Raw genomic sequence first — 21,456 nt, forward strand, 5'->3', positions numbered from 1 at the left:
TGTTATAGTGTTATCTTTATAGTTCATTTTCAGGCACCATGATGGTGATGATGATGATAAGGTAAAGGTTCCCCTCGCCCATATGTGCTAGTTGTTCCCAACTCTAGGGGGCGGTGCTCATCTCCGTTTCAAAGCCGAACAGCCAGCGCTGTCCGAAGACATCTCCGCCAGCATGACTAAACACCGAAGGTGCACGGAACGCTGTTAACCTTCCCACCAAAGGTGGTTCCTATTTTTTCTACTTGCATTTTTACATGCTTTTGAACTGCTAGGTTGGCAGAAGCTGGGACAAGTAACAGGAGCTCACTCCATTACACGTCGCTAGGGATTCGAACCGCCAAACTGCCGATCTTTCTGATCAACAAGCTCAGCGTCTTAGCCACTGAATCACCGTGTCCCTTTGATGATACAATATGATGAGATTATTAATCCCTCCTTCCCATAGTGAAAGTATGAATCCAGTGATCCCATGAGAGGGGAAATTACCAAATCTGTGGGATCAACGTTTGTCTATCTTTTCTTTGGGTATGACCCAAAGGACTTCCTTGTTCTTACATAAATAAGGAATAATTGACATGTAATAAATGAGCTTTGGCGCCATTTCATAGCCTACCAACATCCTTAATCATTTGGGATGGAACTTCCCTTGGGAATGATGATATACCTTAAATAGCATTGTAATTCTAATTATTGACCTATAGTACTACGAAAGAGAAGCACATAATTGGACAGAAGGATCAGTAAAATTATAATAAAGTCAGAGTTTGAGAACATAGAAATTGCTTTGTGTCAGATCAGGCTATTTTCTTACAGTCAGATAATCAAAGTATGTGAGTTGCTAATTGTTTCAAAGGAGTGGTTGCCATTTAATTAGTGCAAAGATAGTACATTAATTCTTCTTGAAATCCATGGAAGTCTTAATTTGTTTCCAATCCATAATTTAAAGGCATCTATCTTTTTTCCTTCACTCCTTCTCAGCATCCAGCTTCAATGTTTTTGCCAGAAAGACCATTACTTTAACTATTCTGATCTTTTGTTACTGAAATGTCCTTATCCTTCATTATCCTGGTTTTCTTTATGATTTCTTTGTCTCTATACTGCTTATTTATTCTTAAGGCCACGGAAGCAAAAACTATCTGCCATCTTTCTTTGTCTTCTACTGGAAGTTCACTAAATTTAATATTGATCTAGATTTCAATTTTTTACTTTCATAATGATCATTTTTTCTACATCTTCCTTATTGTCATCTGTCAGCCATCTTTGCTGCTCAAATCATTAATGTTTCAGCCTCCAATTTTGATTGCAGCTGTCACTGAACCTTGACATAAATAAAATAAATACTATATAAACTAAATAGATACGGGGACATTGGGATTCGTTGTGTCATTCCTTTCCATATACAGAACTACTCTATTTCTTCTAATATAGCTTTTATGGTAGCCTTATATTCAAAAGGATATCTGTATCCTTAATAAAGTCCACATTGTGGGGTGATTTACATAGTTAAACATCTTATAATTAGTGAAACAGTCATAAATCTCTTTTTGGTATACATTGTTATTTTTAATGTGTGTTATCTAATCGTATGTTCCCCTGCCTTTTTAAAAACCTGCCTATTAATATAAAAAAAATATTTCCATATATACGTCGATTCTCCTCTATGAAAAATACTGCTAGCTAAAGTTTGCTTGCAAAAACCAAAGGTGCTTTTTTCAAAAGGTAACTGGACCTTCAAGAAAGTCCAGCTGTTTTTTTTAATAAGACACCTTTTCGACAACCATGACCTAGGTACTTGAACATCTCTGTAGATATTTTTCTTGCATGACAAATTTATAGAATAGTTCATTCTCCTGGATGTTTACATATATTAGTATAATTATAAACAAACTGTCTTGTTCCATATTTCTTGATCTACCAATATTACCTGTAAATTTTCTTGTGATGTCTCTGGTATCTTAAAAAGACATGTTTTCTTTGTTTTGTTAATTTTCTCTATTTGTTACCATTCTGATTGAGATATCTTTTCTTATCTTTATTCTTTCTTGCTTAATATTGAAAGCCACCACTTCCTTCTTTTTAATCAAAGAATCCAACTATCCTTGGGTATCATAATAGTTTGTGCTGTAGGCCACTTAAACTTTTCCTTTAGAAAAGTTGGGTTTTTTTTTTCTGCTTCAGTTTTTAGGATTTCTCTCAACTCTTCCTAGTTTCTCAAGCCTTTTCACTATGCTTTATTTCCTGATCTTTTACATGACTCTTTATGTTTTGATTGTAGAATCTCCAAGTCATATTTCACTGGCATAACCTTCTCTTTAATTTGAATTGAATTTTAATCCACATATTTGACACAATAATTCATTTTCAATTCCACAATCTTTATTTGGAAATGTCTTGAATGACTTGGCTGTAATTCCACAACTTCTGTTTCCTATTTTATAATCTATTTGATTCAAACAGTATCCATCCACTGATCCCCTTGTATAGAATCGTATCTTGATTGAGCCAGATGTTGGCAATAGCTGAATATGTCTCTTTACAAGACTGAATTATTTTCTCTTTTATATTATTGTGTTTACTGAGTCCAAATTTCTGAATGAGATTCTCTAATTTCTCCAACTTTTGCATTTCAGTCACCTGTTAGTACTGTTATGTCCTGTTTTGCTTTTGCTCTTAGGATCTCTTACAATGTGCCATTGAATTCTTCCTCCATGTTATATACATGTTACAAACATTTGCATAACACTGATTTTCAATGGATAAGTACTAATGTCAATAGATACATTCATTATTTATTCATGCAACAGCTGCCACTCCATTCCTTTGTTTGAACTTTGATTGGACATCTTAATTAATTAGTTATCCCTGATTTGCATACATAGCTTTTGTATGATCAATACAGAAGTGGTTTGCCACTGCTAGTTTCTTTATATTTTAGAGGACCTTCTCCTAAGTATGTAGGTTGGCTTCCCTCATGCCTGCAGAGCTTCATCTGATGTCATCCTTATTGTAGATTGCTTTTAGTTTCACCCCTCCCCTTTTGAATTTACCAGCAGGGATGATTCTGCCATGAAGTCATTCTCATAACAATGCCACACCCAACTTAGAGCTACTGAGCCCTTCTACTTTCTCAAAGTGGTCATCCTTCTTGCCACCAAAACTGAAGCGTAAAGAAAAGTGTTTGGCAACTTTAAGATCTGTGGACTTCAACTTCTGGAATTGCCCAGCCAATCTACTGGCTAGGGACTTCTGGGAGTTGAATTTCATACATCTTAAACTTGATGAGGCTGAGAAAACTGATATGGATGATGGGGGAGGTAACTAAATACAATTTTCCAGAAACAGCAGTCCTACTGAAATGTTCGGCCATTGGCCTCTGATTACTATTTGAATCAAATAGATTATAAAATAGGAAACAGATGATGGGGAATTACAGTTGACTCATTTAAGGCATTTCCAAGTAAAAACTGTGGAACCGACAATGAGTTATTGTGTCAAATATGTGGATTAAAATCAAGCTAAAGAGAATTCTTATGCCAGTGAGATATGACTTGCAGAACATACAGTTAAAACATAAAAATGGAATTATAATATAGACATGAGAATGCCTGTTCACTCTCTCAGCATCATTGCCATTGCCATCCTGCCCCCATGTCACTTGCTAATGAGAAATCTCTTCTTGCCTGTCAACTACTATGCCATAGAATATGTAACTAGTTTGAGAAGATAATGATGCAAGATGTTTCTAATGAAGAAGGCCTATGCATTTGCTATGGTTGTGGTAGAAAGGTAATTAACACGCTTGACGTTCTTGAATGGTTCAGAAAATTAATCCATCTGAAGCCACTTGATACAAGCGATTACTATTGTGTTTGACTGTGTAGAGTGCCTTCTGGCACTCCAGTAAGGATCTTCCCCAGGGGTTTGTCTGAAATGACATAGGGTTTCCTGCTTGAGCAGAGGGTTGGACTAGAAGATCTCCAAGGTTCCTTCCCACTCTGTTATTCTCTTCTGTTAATAGCAGTTCAACTTGGGAATTCTGTTGGTTGAAGTATATGCACTCTCATAACTTACCCAATCTACCGTATGTGCATGCTTTCTCCACTACTTATATATCCTCTCTTAATATTTTATATTGCATTCACATCCATCATGCAGCTATCTATATTCTACCTTTGCAGGCAACTGTGGGTACAATAAAGTGCACAGTGATGCTGGGTTGGGCATACCGTGTTGTCTATTTGGCTGTTCGGGGAGGAGCGTCTGGGTGCTTCCAGAGAATGACTGCTCATATATTATGTTGGTTTCTCTCTATTGATCTGCCTTGTTCTGTGGAGAGGCATCCAGTAGCACATTGTCCCTCCTCCTCTCTGCCTTTCCTCTGACAGAAGCTAGATCTGCTTTGCTTGGCCCCACCTCCTTTTCATCCTCCGGCATGCCTGAAGTTAAATGAGCAGAGAACCTGGTAGCTACAGGAGAATCACAGAAACAAGTTGGTGTCAGTGGCCAGCAGTCCATCTTTTCCTTTCCGGTTTCTTTTTTTAAAAAGGCATTCCTGGAGTTTAGGAATTAAACAATCTGAATGAAGCTGGTTGCTTTTTCAGCCAGCCTGCCAGAATGGGCCAGTGCTGCTGCAAGCTTTATTACTGCCTCCAGTGCCTGGACAAAACGGTACTTTCCATCTTTTACATCTTCTTTTCCTGACTTAATTCAAACCACAGACTGCTAGCCTGTTATCTCTGATTCTTCCTCTAGCTACGGTAGGTAAGGTTGCCTTGTGAGCTCTGATTGACTAGAAGGGAGGTGGAGGCAATGGGAAGGATCGGGAATGGGGGGGGGGTGTTAATCCCTGTCTTAATGTGCTGACTTCTCATTTGCTGCGAAGCAAACAAAAACCGTCCGATTCACCCTCACACTGCAGTGTCTTGCTTGCATCAGTTCTACTCTGCAGTCTGAAATTTTGTGGTCATGGATTTTGGGGGAAGAGTCATAGCAAACCGGTGACACAATGAGCAGAGAACTGACTTGATTTGTTGTTTTAATTTGCGTCAGTGAAGGCTACCTGTGGAATGCAGATGTAGAGATGATGCTGCCATGTCGCTCCACATGTAGGTGTCTTGTGTCCTTTTACTTCTCTGTCTGTCTGTCTCTCTTTATTTGACTTGCATCCTTTCTCCTTGGTAAATCTCTGTTTTCCCATTGTATTTGCTTGTCACCTAATTTTTAACAAAGATTCTGGAGCTGCATTGTTATTGGATGAAAGGAATATGGGTGGGGTGGAATTGTGCATGTCAAAGTGAAATGTATTTTAAATGTCAGCTTAGAGTTTGGTAGCTGTAACATAAGGTATTGACAAAAAAAAGCTTGTTCCTAATACACAATGGGTGATTATTTGTCTCTGAAACTTAGGCATCAACTTTTAATTTGCTTACCATAAAATATCTTGGCAGAAACCTTCAATAAATTCTATTACCAATTGGAATCGATACCTATTAAAGTACATATTGGAGCCTCTTTTGGGTGATCTTGATAGTAAAGTATAGCTTGAGATATAGTGCTGTTTATGTTGAGAAAATGGTTTAATGTAGAACTCATCAAACTGTGGCCTTTAGGGGAAAAGCCTGATAATAATCAGGTCTTGTAAAGTTTAATTGAAGGTTAGGTTAATGAGAAGGGAGGTGCCTGTCTTCCTTCTATTGAAATAACAGTATTTCAAATGCTTTATTGGAAAGATAAATGACAGATAATTTTGAAACTCAATAACATTAAAAGCTGTTGATTGCTTCCGAGAAAAGACAGATGAAATATTTATTGAAAAAAGAATAAGAACAGATATGTCTTCCACTCCCAAATTAAACTCTTACATTTGGAGTAAGAGCAACAGTGACTAAGCACCATGTCCACACCCACCAAATGTGGCTAGGCTTTGTCCAAGATAGTGAGAAAGACAGAAAAAACAGTCTTGGTGCCATAACAAAGAAGGTTGCATTTGTGTTAGGAAGATCTGAGTTCATCCATGTATTCTGGTGGAGAACCCATCAGCTGCTACATGTGCATGTTAATGACAATAGAGATATTGGTGAGAGGAGTAGTAATTATTGTGAAGTACTGCTAAATGCCTGCAAATTAATATTGATAAATTTAGGGAATTTAAAATTGCAGGAGGAAGAAGTACTTTAAAGTATATTCCATGTAAGGTTCCCATTTAAGCACAAGACACCAGAGTTAAGGGTGTATCCAGCTGTATTTAGATGAATGAAAGTGTAATTTAAATAAATTCATTTACATAAAGCAATCTCATTCACTATATAGAGCAAACTGTCTCATAAGACCTCTTACAACAAACAGAAACAGCTACAAATATATGGCAGAGGACAAAGATAGAACTCCAGAATAAAGAACTTTATAGAACAAAGAACAAATATAACTTCAGGGTTGTTGACATTTTTTATTATTTAAATGATAATTACACAGTGCTAGGTATCTATTTGCAGAATGAGGGCCAAAATTGGGAGACACTTCTGAGAAAGCTTTATTCTGGTATCTACCATCTTAAGGGCTTCTAATGTGGTTTGAATTTTGGGGGGAAGATTCCAGAGATAAGTTGAGGGGCCTTCTGCATTGATAAACTGAATTCATTCTTATTACAATATTTGTGAATAGGAAATATGTTTGTTCCAGATAGCTCACTGTCTGTTTTGGATGTGTCCAATCAGAGGCAGCCAAGTGGACAAATAAATCACAATAAAGACTGCCAGCTTCAGTAGCTTGTCCCCTACATAGTGCTACTGTCTTTGGTGATATCAATGGGCATCTGTTCCATGATTTGTCTGATCTTTTTATGAAGGCTTTAAATTAGTCACTACAACTTGAAATTTCAAACAGAGTCCAGCAGAAGAAGTAGACATCTGGTTGAATATGGGGCTAACATTAGTACCATGTCAGGGTCATTTATCAAATCTGCCCCAAAGCTGAGCAGCTATGCATTTCACTTATTGTTGGTACCTAACTATTGGATTCTTGTAACTTCTTGTAATGTTCTTTATTAATAGTTAAGAAAACAAAGATAGCACTTTAGGAAAGGACAAGGACAACGGGCATTTTGCTGGAAAATGTTTTTAACTGCTTTTGTTTTGACAGATTTGATACATTGAAATTGCAAGATTAGCTTCATTTTATCATGCTTTTATCAGCCTGACCTTGAGTGTTAAAAATGAATATTTTAAAACTAATTCATTTGCATCAAAAGATAGAGGGATAAAATCAAGATCAAATGAGGCACTAATACCATTCTATAAAGCCCCAGTAAGACCACACCTAGAGTACTGCATCCAGTTTTGGTCACCACACTATAAAAAAGATGCAGAGAAAGTGCAGAGAATAGCAACCAGGATGATTAGGGGACTGGAGACTAAAACATATGAAGAACGGTTACAGGAACTGGGCATGGCTAGTCTAGTGAAGAGAAGGACCAGGTGAGACATGATTGTTCCAATATTTGAGGGGCTGCCTTGGAGAGGAGGAGGTCAAGCTATTTTCCAAAGCACCTGAAGGCCAGACAAGGAATAATGGATGGAATTAGAGATTCAGCCTAGAAATAAGGAGGAACTTTCTGACAGTGAGAACAATCAGTGAAACAGCTTGCCTTTGGAAATTGTGGGAGCTTCATCACTTGAGACTTTCAAGAAGAGAATGGACTGCCATTTGTCAGAAATGGTGTAGGATCTCCTGTTTGAGGGGTTGTACTAGATGACCCATAAGGTCCCTTCCAACTCTGTTAGTCTGTAATCTGTAAAAGGTCTGAGACCAGACCATCATAATAAATCCATTAATGCAAGAGATTTAGGAGTTGCAAGTCTTAGAACAAAAATATTTCCTATGGAATTAGTAAAATATAAATGGAGGTTGGCTTTTATGGGGGGATGAGACTTTAACGTAGTTGCTTTAACTATTTCAGTCCTTTGCAAATTTTCTAACATCTGTCAGGATTAGATTAACAGGAGTAGACATCATTTCTCTATTTCTAATTAGCAATCAAATCTCCAAGGTGCTGATGTTGTTTACTGGGATGCTTTTGAGAATGAAGCTGAGGTACATTGTTTTATTTCATATCAGCATAATAATTTATTGTGTCACCAGCTACCTTCACAGTCCATGTTTGCAAGATAATGAAATATGTCATTTATAAAGATTTTTATTCCAATGCATCCTAAGCATGCTTAGAATACATGCCTATCTACGTTGTCAGGGAGGAAAATGGGGTCAAGGTCAAATTTCTCCTCTCGTTCATCATCAAATGTGATTTGTCAAAATGCATTACAATAATGGGAGAACATGAGTTATGGCAAAAAAATAAAAATAAAAACAAAAACATTCCTACCGATGACCATGAAGAGTTTTTAAAATCCGCCTATAGAATTAAAATGCCAAATATTTTGATAATGTTTTCCAACATTTAATTCAACATTTAATTCAACGGTTTGTAATTTTCCACCATTTAACATAACTGAACGGATCTAATATTATGACGTAGGGAGGAAAATGTTTCCCTAGTATTTTGTTATATTCTGCATAGTTTTATTTGCCTTCATAAAGAACTAGTGTTTTAATTTAGCAGTCGGTCTACTTGACCTATCTATTTCTGTGAAATCCAGATGGAAAGAAAGACATTTTTTCTCTCTGCTTCTCTCTTTTTCACAGACATAGCTAGCCTCTCTTTTAAAATGCTATTGCTAAAATATCTAGGGCACTTGCAACAATTTTGAATGTGGCCCCAGAATTTAGCAGCATCACCACATTGTTGGAAGAATCAGCTTTGGAAAGGAGGACTATAAAAAAAATTAGAGATGTCGATCCAGTCCTGACATAATTTAGAGAGTTTGAGTTCAAACTTTTTTTTCATGACCCTATTCAACAATAGAATTATTTATTGGCCAAGTGTGATTGGACACACAAGGAATTTGACTTTGGTGCATATGCTCTCAGTGTACATAAGGAGAATAAAATACATTCATCAAGAATAGAAAGATGCAACACTTAGTGATAGTCAAGTTTACTAATAAGCTATCAAATCATACTAGGAAACAAATAAAAACAATATAAATTGAAAGAAACAAGCAACACGGTTATAGTCATAAGTTGGGAGAGATAGGTGCAAGGATGAAAGAGAAGAAGAATAGTAATACAGTCTTAATAAATAATTTGACAGTGTTGAGGGAATTAGTTGTTTAGCAGAATGATGTCATTCGGGGGAAAACTGTCCTTGTGTCTAGTTGTTCTGGTGTGTAGTGCCCTAGAGCGTCATTTTGAGGGTAGAAGTCAACAGTGGGTTGCAGGCGGTATGCCCCAGTACTGGCATACGGGAGCCAGCCCGGAACACCGAATACCCTTCCGGTATGGTGCTCCGGAAGGCCCACCTGCCCATCCTCGCTTCTTACCATCCTTTTACATCTTCAGCACTTCCATGCATGTACACAGCACGTACAGCACCTGTGTGATGCTCCACTGAGTAGCTGGAGCATCGCAGAGGCTCGCAGAAGCACCAGGATGCACGCGCGTGCTGTGTGCATGTGCACACATCCACGTGGACGCTGGCAAACCCGTTCCAACCATACCGGTTGGAATGGAATCCGCAACCCACCACTGGTAGAAGTTGAAACTATTTATATCCGGGATGCGATGGGTCTGTAGATATTTTCACAGCCCTCTTTTTGACTCATGCAGTATACAGATCCTCAAAGGAAGGCAGGTTGGTAGCAATTGTTTTTTTCTGCAGTTCTGATTATCCATTGAAGTCTATGTTTGTCATGTATGGCTGCAGAACCAAACCAGAGAGTTATGGAGGTACAGATGATAGATTCAATAATTCCTCTGTAAAACTGAATCAGGAGCTCTTTGGGCAGTTTGAGCTTTCTGAGTTTTCGCAGAAAGAACATTCTTTGTTGTGCTTTTTTATAATGTTTTTGATGTTAAGTGTCCATTTTAAGTCTTGAGATATGATAGAACCTAGAAATTTGAAGGTGTCTACTGTTGATACTGTGTTGTGTAGTATTGTAAGAGGTGGTAGTATAGGAGGTTTCCTTCTAAAATTCACCATCATTTCTACGGTCTTGAGTGTATTTAGTTCAAGATTGTTCTGGCTGCACCACAAGGCTAGTTGTCCAACCTCCCGTCTGTAGGCAGATTCATCATTGTCTTGAATGAGACCAATCACTGTTGTATTATCTGCAAACTTCAGTATTTTAACAGAGAGATCTTTTGAGATGCAGTCACTGGTATATAGAGAGAAGAGAAGTGGAGAGAGCACACAACCCTGGGGGTCTCCTGTGCTAATTGTACAGGTATCTGATGTGATTTTGCTTAGCTTCACCTTCAATAGGATCTATTGTAGCTCCTGACCTGCACGGTTAAGCATAACTCGTAATTTGCTTTGTGTGGTGAACTGTAAAAGAAGCTAATATTATAAGGAATGCTAAAGTAGTCTAAGAGTCTTCGGGTCTAATACAGGATAATATCATTGAACCAGAAATCCTAGGTAAGCAATATGTAGCTCAACCATGTGACTCACAGGATGAACTACGATAATCTTTTGGCTAAGCTAATACACTTCAACCTTCTTCTTTGAGTTAGGCTAAAATTCTATTTTAAAAAGTTATCATGATTAGTGATTGAGAATTATGGTAGATATAGTCCAAAAGAACCAAGTTGGGGGAGAGAGAATTAATGTATCTTTGTTGTCTTTTATTTATACCAGAGGTGTATCCACCTTCCACAGCAAAAGCAACAAAAAGTTTAAAGCTTATCACATTTATTTTGCTTAGTTTTTGATCCACGAAACTATGAATATAATTTGGTTAGTTTAAAATTTCCATAAGACTGTTGTCTTTTGTGTTTACTGCTTAGTAACGGTGCTGCCAAGGAAGATGAAATTGTAGTCAAGGACAATTGTAGGATATCAAACTGGGGAGGGATGAACTATTTGTGCCATTTGGATCTTTGTAGTGTTTGTTTAGAAAACAAATCTTATTATGGGAACTTTGGATCATCTAAAATGGATACAGCCAATTTAATAAGCCACAAACTTCACCCACTTCTAAATGTTCTCTTGTTTTTCCCTAAAGCAATTACATTCATTTCTGGATCAAAATTGGTACAACATTGCATCTCTTTGATTAAATCAGTGTTTCTCAAACTTGGCGACTTTAAGTCCTGTGGACTTCAACTGCCAGAATCCCCCAGCCAGCTATGCTGGCTGGGGGATTCTGGGAGTTGAAGTCCACAGGACTTAAAGTCGCCAAGTTTGAGAAACACTGGATTAAATGGATGCAGAATCCTTCCTGGCCACAGGCCACAATCAGGTTCCTGATGTCAGCTTCATTCATTGCATTTCTAGTTCGGCAGCCAAAATTACATCATGATATCAGTAGTGACCGGAGCAGAAGTGACATTTCAATTTTCAGAGATTCAGGCAAAGCTTTATTACTGATCAGTACAGTAACTGTGATTCCCCCTTTTTTTTAAAAAATTGTGCTTCTTCTGGAGATACCTTGAAAAGGCATTTCCATACTGCTATTGAGTTCCTATTTAACATTTCCTGATCTATTTTTTTAACCATGATGTTCCTGCCCATGTGTGTCCTTTTCTTAATCTCTACAAGGCATACGATATTAGTGCACAAGACAGCTATTCCTGTTCTGTGGTAAAGTTAATGGTATTTAATGTACCGGATCCTATTGTCTTCTTTGGAAAGCTATCCTTTGTTGAGTTTTGAATAGGTTTCCATTTGAGTGGTTTTCTACATACTTCATAAACTGAAGTGCTGCAGAGCATTACCCTTCTACTCTTAGAACCTACTTAAAATGGACCTTATTTTTTTCATACATGTCCAATCAAACCCTAACTCAAACATATAACAGAAATATATATATATTTACAAAACACCAGAGACTCAAAACACCAGTTGCTAGAAGCTCTAAACATTAGAGCAGTTACTTAAGACTTAAGATCTAGATACGTAAGTCTCAGCACATGCTAAATTGACTATAGGAAAGCCTATGATTCGGTGCCATGCCATTGAGTTAACAGGACATTAAGGACCTCCTTCAAGAATGCAATAGGACTGTAGAAGACAATACTGGAAGTCAACTCAAGACAGCTCATTCAAGTGGCATATAAAATGTGGCATATATCAATTGAATTACTATCTCCACTCAGCCTCAGCCAGATCATCACAATGACTAGCTCTTCATAAACTCAGTGGCAGAACTGCCATCAGTCACCTTCTCTGCATGGATGACATTAAGTTGTATATACTAAGAGTGAACCACACTTCAAATTGCTGATACATCTGACATGGATCTACAGTAAGAACATTAAGATGATATTTGGACTGGATGATAGTCAAGAGATGGAAAGTAATTAAAATTGAAGGGGTAGAACCACCAGTGAGCCATCTAGCAGACATACAGACCAGTTACAAGTACTTTGGTGTTACACAGCCACATGAGAACCATGAGGAGGAGGCAATTAAGCAGCAACATCCAAGTACCACCAAAGGGTAATACAGGCCTTAAAGAGCCAGCTCAAGGGGAAGAATCCACACCATCAACATATATTCCTGCCAGTCATCAGAAACCTTGCTGGTATAGTGAGTTGGCCAAAGAAGGACATGGAAGTTGCCAAGGTGAAGATCTGGAGTGGAAGCTCTTCACAACGTAGAGACATTTCCAGCCCAAGTCCAATACCCAGAGACTGCACACCAATCAACAAGAGAGCAGGTGAGGTATGGTGTGCATCAAAGCCACTGTCCTGGACAAAATCTAGAGTATCCAGGGATATATTAATAAGTTGGCATCCAAGAATGAGCTACTGAGAGAATGCCTCAGGCAGCAGCAGACATGGGAGGAAGATCAAACAGAAGACGTGCCATGGCAAAACAAGACCCCCTGTATCAGATATACCATTGGCAGATAGCCTAGCTGGCTAATATTGAAACGAATCTTTTCAGATTGTGTAAATGCTGTAAAAATGGGGGGGGGGTAATTTTTGAGGAGTACATTTCACAAACCTGGGTCCTCTCCCCCATTCCTGAGAGATGGGATTTTGACAGTGGAGCATCTTCAAAAATATTTTTCCTGTAGATCTGAGCAGCTGGACATGACCATAATGGGAGAGGAATTCCATTAGTCAGATCTTAAAGCCATTTGGATTTTAAAGTGAGTGCCAACACATCATTTATTTGCCATTGTGACCAACACATATTATTACCACTGTGAGCAACACATAACACATGTTATGGATTGCACCAGTAAAGGCTAAATCAATTTCGTTGTATATATGTACAATGACAATAAAGTAGTAGTAGTAGTAGTAGTAGTAGTAGTAGTAGTAGTAGTTGTTGTTGTTGTTGTTGTTGTTATTATTATTATTATTATTGCATCAACAGAATTGTATCACAGCGGCCAGTTGTTTCGCCAGATTTGGCATTGATTACTAGTCGGGCCCCACCCAGGGGCCTAGGACGTCGTAACGTATTTTCGTAATATGTGTGCGGATCCAAGCAGTGCGGCCTTTTGCATTTGACTGATGGTGATTTTGTCAATTTTTAACTGTTTTAAATGTAATTCCAGTGCTTTTGGAATAGCACCCAGTGTGCCGATTACCACTGGAATTACCACTGCTGGTTTGTGCCATAATCGTTGAATTTCAATTTTTAAGTCCTGGTATTTTGCGATTTTTTCATATTCCTTCTCGGCGACCCTGCTATCACCTGGTATTGCGATGTCTATGATTGTAACCTTATTTTTCTCAACCAGTGTGATGTCTGGTGTATTATGCGCCAGTATTTTATCCGTTTGTATGCGAAAATCCCACAAGATCTTGACCATCTGACCCTCGACGACTTTTTCAGGCTTATGTTCCCACCAGTTTGTTGCTGTTTTAATGTTATAATTTTTGCACAAATTCCAGTGGATCATTTGTGCCACTGAATTGTGCCGCATTTTATAGTCAGTCTGCGCGATGTTTTTACAGCAGCTGAGTATGTGGTCAACAGTTTCATCAGCCTCTTTGCAAAGTCTACATTTGGCATCATCAGAGGATTTTTCGATTTTGGTCTTAATGGCATTTGTGCGGATAGCTTGTTCTTGCGCAGCCAGGATTAGTGACTCTGTTTCTTTCTTTAATGTACCTGCTGTTAACCATAACCAAGTTTTTTCACTGTCCACTTTATCTTTTTTTTTTCCAGAAATTGGCCATGCAATGCTTTGTTCTGCCAACTCTCCATTCTTAATTTTATCACATCTTTTTTGTATTCTTGTTTCGTCTGTTGGGCCTTCAATAGATTTTTGTTCTTTACTTCGATTAATAGATGTTCTTGACTTTCTTTTAAATAATCAGCCAGTGCATGTTTTTCTTCTTCAACTATTTGCTTCACTTGTAATAATCCTCTGCCACCTGATTTCCGGGGTAGGTATAGTCTATCAATATCACCATGTGGATGTAAACTGTAGTGCATTGTCATTAGTTTCCTGGTTTTTCGGTCTAAAATGTCCAAATCAGCTTGTGTCCAGTTAACTATACCAGCTGTGTATCTTATAACTGGTATTGCCCAGGTGTTTATGGCCTTGATTGTATTTCCACCATTCAATTTAGATTTCAAAATTTTCCTAACTCTGTTGGTGTACTCTCCCCTGACAATAGTTTTTACTTCTCCATGCTTGATGTTATCCAACTGCAGAATGCCTAAGTATTTGTAGGCTTCATTTTCGTTGCATTTAATTAGTTGGCCATTGGGCATTTCAATTCCCTCACACGCAGTGATTTTGCCCCTTTTTATGGATACAGTGGCACATTTTTCCATGCCAAACTTCATTGAAATATCGGTGCTGAATACTCGGACTGTGTTTGTCAATGATTGGATTTCTATTTCTGACTTTCCATAGAGTTTCAAATCATCCATATATAATAAATGTGAAATTTTTTCGGCTTCTTTGGCTGTTTGGTAGCCTAATTTCATTTTTTTAAGATTACTGATAGTGGGATCATCGCGATGATGAAGAGAAGAGGTGAAAGTGAATCACCCTGGAAAATTCCTCGCTTGATATTAACCATTCCGTAGTTCTCATTCCCTACTGCCAACTCGGTTCTCCATTGTTTCATCGCCTTTTCAGTAAAGGATGTAATATTTTTGCTAATGCCAGTTGTTTCTAAGCATTTTATGATCCAACTATGTGGCAATGAGTCAAATGCCTTTTTGTAATCAATCCAGACCATATTCAAGTTCGTTTTTCTGTTCTTACAATTTTCTGATATCATTTTATCAATTAGGAGCTGATCTTTTGTGCCCCTGCTCCTTCTTTTGTTGCCTTTCTGCTCTACTGGCAAGATGTTGTTTGTTTCCAAATAATCCATAATGTTATCTGCAATAATGCCTGTGAGTAATTTGAAGGTTGTTGGCAAGCATGTTATTGGTCTGTAGTTTTCAGGTATTGTTCCTTTAGTTGCATCTTTCTGAATCAAGTATGTTTTTCCAGTTGTCAACCATTCATCAATTTGGCCATTTTGTAAAATCTCATTCAGTTGCCTGGCCAATATTGCATGTAAACTGGTCAGATATTTGAGCCAGAAACCATGTAATTGGTCCTTTCCAGGTGATGTCCAATTCTTTACTTTTTTTACTCGATTTTTGACCATCTCAGTTGTTATTTCTAATACTTGCATTTGTTTGTTGCCAATGCTTTTCTCAAAGTCATGTATCCATTTTGCTTCCTTATTGTACTCCTTTGCATTTTCCCACAATTCTTTCCAGAATTCAACTGTGGCCTGCTTTTCTGCTTTTTGACTTTTGGTGTCATCATTCACATTAAGACTTTGATAAAAACGCCGTTGGTCGGATCGAAATTGCTGATTTTGTTTGTATTGGATGATTCGTGCCTCATATCTTTCAATTTTTCTAGCTGTTGCTGTTATCTGCTGTTTTACAATCTCTACAGCTTCATTGATGTTTCTTGTATCCAATCTATACCTTCTGATTAGCTGATCTATAATTTTGTTGTTTCTAAGTCATTATTATTATTATTATTATTATTATTATTATTATTATTATTATATCACACTGGTTCAGTAAAAAACCTCAATAGAAGCGTCGTTATGGGAGTTGTAGTGGCGCAGTGGTTAGAGTGGAGTACTGCAGGCTACTTCTGCTGACTGCCTGCTGTCTGCAATTTGGCAGTTCGAATCTCACCAGGCTCAAGGTTAACTCAGCCTTCCATCCTTCCAAGGTTGGTAAAATGAGGATCCAGATTGTTGAAGGCAATAACCCTGTAAACCTCTTAAAGAAGGCTATATAATACTGTGAAGCGGTATATAAGTCTAAGTGCTATTGCTATTATGATCCCTCAAACGATCATTAGGATGCTTATTCTCATTTCTTTATTCTTGTTTTTCCCATATTTTATTTGAGCATTCTTTCAATATTTGGCTTTTTAAAATTTACAATTAACTCACCTTTATCCCGTTTCTTTTCATGATCTGAACATTTAAAATAAAAGATGCATGTGATTAGAATACTCACTGTTTTTCTGCATATCAGTCACGTCCCAATACAGGTGCCTTTCAAACAATAAAACAATAAGATTATTTTTTATATTCCTCTTTTGATCTTTACTAAGAGGTATAACTCATTCTATTTCAATATATTGTTTAGCATAGTATAAATACTGTATTTATTTGGGAAAATGAGTAAAAAAATTGCATCCAAACCTTCTGTTATTTGTCTTTTGTTATGTTATCTTTTATTTTGCCACTGGGATAATTTTTAGTGGTTTAAAGTTGGAAGAAGGAAAGCATTGGGTTACTTAGAGATGTATCCTAACTAGCACTTCCATTGATGAAAGTAAATTAAATTTTAAATCCAGTTAAGTCATCATATTTACAAAAGGGCTAAATGCAAAGGTCCATCTATGCATTGTCATTTAAGCAATAATCTAGATCTTTTAACATTTATCCCTCTCAAAAAAATATCAATCAAAGGTGAGAATTCATAAATGCATATGTTCTTCTAGACAATCTAGAAAGCTCTAAAATTCTGATTACCATCCCCAAAAGAGAATTAAATTGTATTTTGGAGATGTGAAATGCACTGGACATATCAACTGTTTCAGTTAATTATACAGTGAAACTTTGATTTGGCAAACCTTGATACAAGAATGTTTGGTTGAACCAGGTAATATAACAAAATGTATGCCATTTGCCTATATGATGTCACAAATAATCAGGAATAATAAATATCTCTCTCGATTAGTCCTAAAATTAAGTTTGCCATGTGCAAAGAAATATTAAAGGAAATGTAGCACTGTTACATGAATATCTACATGTAGATTTGGAAAAAAAGTTATCATTGTTTCATAAAGTAATATCAAGAATGTGTAACCTCAGTAGGTGGTAGAACTAAAAGAAGAGTATTTGATGTTAGAGGTAAGATACAACTTTACTGGGATAAGCATTGTACAGGAATGGAATTTATTACCTAAATTAAATATCAGTGTTATACAGGTAATCCTCGACTTGCGACCACCATTGAGCCCAAAATTTCAGTTGCTAAGTGAAACATTTGTTGTGAGTTTTGCTCCATTTTACAACCTTTCTTGCCACCATTGTTAAGTGAACCACTGCAGTTGTTAATTTGCTTGTCAGAAGATCGCAAAGGGCGATCACATGACCTGGGACACTGGAACTGTCATAAATATGAACCAGTTGCCAAGCATCTTAATTTTGTTCCTGTGACCACGGGGTTGCTACAACAGCCATAAGTGTGAAAAATGGTCATAAGTTCCAATTTTCAGCATTGTTGTAACTATAAGTGGAGGAATATCAGTAATACTCTAGTTAAGATATATCTCTAAGTAACCCAGACACAAAAGGATGGCCGGTCATATTTTGTTCCTCCATGGAATGTAACAATTTATATTGGTATATTGAAGTGATGGCTAACCTTTTTCCCATCGCATGCCAAAAAGGGGGGAGTGCAGGGGGGTTGTGTGCGGGTGTGCCCACACCCATAATGCTATGCGTGCAACCCGCGCCCTCCCCCTTGCTTTTGGTGCACGATGGACCCATTTTCTTTGCCCTCCCCATGCTGCAGAGGCTTTCTAGGACCCTGGGGAGTGCGAAAACAGCCTCCCCCGCCACCCCAGAGGCCCTCCAAAGGCTTCAGGATGACAAAAAATGGTCCTACAGGCAACCCTTAGGAATGGACTTCCAGTTTGCCCATAGGACCGTTTTTCTCCCTCCGGAGCCTTCAGGGAAGCCTCCTGAAGACTCCGAGGGGAGAAAAACGGCCCTATGAGCAAATTGGAAGTCACTTTTGGGTTGGCCTAGGGTCATTTTTTTCACGCTCCTGAGGCTTCAGGGAAGCCTCCTGAAGCCTCTGGAGGGCAAAAAACGGCCAAAAAAGAAGGCCGAAGTCATGCACGCACTGGAGCTGACAGGGCAATGCCTTGCGTGCCCTAACAAATGGCTCTGTGTGCCACCTGTGGCATGTGTGCCATAGGTTCGCCATCAAGGGTATATTGGTTATGGTGCTAGACTGGCAGCAGGTTCTAATCTATTCTCAGCCAAAGGCATCCGTGTTCTCAGATGATTACCTGGAAAGCTATATTGCTTGCTTTTCAACCACATTCTGCATAAATAATGTTTAAATAAATATAAAAACCCTGGTGGGCTGTGGACCACTTCCTCACTCTAAGCCCTACCAACTCACTGAGTTATATTGTGGGTAACAAAGGGAGAAGGAAGGCATGCCAAATTCAGCTCATACATGTAACAAACTATAAATGCAGACACACATCTTTGTGAATATAAATTAACCATTGAGACTTAATCCGTTTATTCAACTGAATGTAGACAGTACATTAATGGAAGTACTTTGTGGGAATAAATGAACTGATGGCCTGTTTTTTGATTGTTTTAAACAGAATGAAAGTGCCTTTGTGAAAGAAAAGGAGATCTCAGCTGAGCTTGCAAATGTCAAGGATGAAGTTGGTAAGTAGATGCTAAACGAGCACGTTAAATATCTTCTTCACTGGTTACAGGTTTTGTTTAAAAACAACAACAGGATACTTATTTCTTGTTCTGTGAGATGAGATGATGTGAATATATCAAGGCAGGTTTTTATGGTTGTCAGGGGACAATAATTTATTCTTAGTGGTTGCAAAGACAGGTTCATAACCACGCACAGCAGAACCTATCATGCATTCTCTTTAGTGTTCTCAGATGATTAGCTGGAAAGCTGTATTGCTTGCTTTTTCAGCCACATTCTGCATAAATAGTATTTAAATAAATATAAAAACCTGGACTAAAACATTCACCAGTTGTGTAGCATATCAATATAATTAGACAGCAGTCAATAACTAAAATCAAACTGCCTCCCTGATGCAGTGGAGCGGTAGCTAATATGATCATACACACCCTTAGGTTTTTTTTTTTAAATAACAGGAAGAACAATAGATACTCCGATTTGAAGTAGTTGTTGCCATCTTTACTACCATTCAATTTAACATATTTAGGAATCAAGGGGGATCCTGAGGTAAAAATGATTGATGATAGAGCTTAGTCTGCTTCGTAAGCTTACAAATAAGAGAGAGAAAGCAGCAGAAGTATTATGAGTAACAGTGCTCATGTTAGCAGAGAAATAGCACTACGATTTTAATTTTCTGGGCAAGAAAACTATCATGGTGAGGCTAGAAGGAGAAAGTAATTTTAAATCAAGCTCCAGGGCTTAATACTTTTCACTGAGGTATAAAATGTAGGAAAAAAAATACCCACATGTAAAGAGTTACAGTCTTTGCTGAAAGTACTGTTCATCTTTGTAGCTCCCTGTATTCCTGATTGGCAATTATGGTGCACAAACAGAAGTGTAGAACCCAGTCCTGTGCACCAAACTAAAAAGGATCCATACAATTGGGAACAAATGCAAAGAAGATTTTAAAAGGGGGCAGTCATTAAGAGATTGGAAACCTGTTATTGTGAAAATGGCCAGGATTTGTTGACCAAGAGAAAGTGCTATTGATAGGACTAAATGACCAGGCTCAAATACTCCCTCTTTGGACACATTACACAAAGATCCAGTTCTCTGGAAAAGGCAAACTGCTGGGAAAATATGGAAGGAAAGAGAAGAAGAGAATGACCAGTAGTAAAGTGGATGGACCCAGTCACAGTGGTAATGAAGGCACCATTGAAAGATCTGAAAGACCAGGTTAAGGATACATCATCAGGGAGAAAATTTATCTGTGGAGTCATTTAGAATTAGAATAAAATAGAATAACAGAGTTGGAAGGGACCTTGGAGGTCTTCCAGTCCAACCCCCTGCTTAGGCAGGAAACCCTGCACCACTTCAGACAAATAGTTAACCAACATCTTAAAAATTTCCAGTGTTGGAGCATTCACAACTTCTGGAGGCAAGTCATTCCATTGATTAATTGTTCTAACTGACAGGAAATTTCTCCTTAGTTCTAAGTTGCTTCTCTCCTTGATTAGTTTCCACCCATTGCTTCTTGTCCTACCCTCAGGTGCCTTGGAGAATAGTTTGACTCCCTCTTCTTTGTGGCAGCCCCTGAGATAGTGGAACACTGCTGTCATGTCTCCCTTAGTCCTTCTTTTCATTAAACTAGACATACCCAGTTCCTGCAACTGTTCTTCATATGTTTTAGCCTCCAGTCCCCTAATCATCTTTGTTGCTCTTCTCTGCACTCTTTCTAGAGACTCAGCATTTTTTGAAAATGTCTTGATGACAACGTAATCAAGGGGAGTTACCAGACCTATGAAATTCAGAGTATATGGTAGCAAGTTCTAATTTATACTCAGTCAAAGAAGTTTCCTGAGTGACTTTGGACCCTCTCTTTCTCTTAACCCAACCTATCTCAGAGTTATTGTAGACAACAGTGCAAGTATGAAGCACTATGTATTCCATTGTCAGCTCCTGAGTATAACAAACTATTGTCCCAGAGTACAGGCATGAAATAATAAGATACATGGAGGCAGCTTCTGGTAGAATGTTCGGAAAAGTGACTATTAAAAACCGTATATGGTAAGGACAATTTGGCAATGAGATCAGTTATCAAGGATGCTGGCGAGTCCCCTAGGGGAGAGGGAGCGGTTAACAAATCCAATAAAAGTAAAAGTAAAGTAAAGTAATTTCTCTCTACTGGGTTTGTTCAGTCAGAAGCTAAATAGACATTTGTCAGGGATGGTTTAGTTTGGGTTTCTGCACTTGGTAGAGAGTGCACTAAAGGCTCGTGTCTACTTCTTTTATTCTATCTCATATATGTTTGCCCCCTTTTGCTGCAAAAATCAATTCCTTATGCTTACACAGTCTGTAAGTCCCCAATCAATTTGACCATTATCCTACAATTAAAAGTGGAGAATCAATATGAAGTGGCTGCTCCAACATATACTTCTGTG

The 21,456-nt window shown here is 38.0% G+C and overlaps 1 protein-coding gene across 1 annotated transcript in view; it reads left to right on the top strand.

Annotated features, from left to right (window-relative positions):
- Positions 1-21,456, top strand: part of MTUS2 (microtubule associated scaffold protein 2) — a 224,671-nt gene that overhangs the window by 175,930 nt on the left and 27,285 nt on the right. Inside the window, exon 7 of the mRNA XM_081952692.1 lies at positions 18,972-19,038. Coding sequence (XP_081808818.1) covers positions 18,972-19,038 — 67 coding nt within the window. The remainder of the gene's footprint in view (positions 1-18,971; positions 19,039-21,456) is intronic.

This window comes from Natrix helvetica (assembly GCF_964273705.1).
Source record: "Natrix helvetica genome assembly, chromosome: 4".
Taxonomy (NCBI): domain Eukaryota; kingdom Metazoa; phylum Chordata; class Lepidosauria; order Squamata; family Natricidae; genus Natrix; species Natrix helvetica.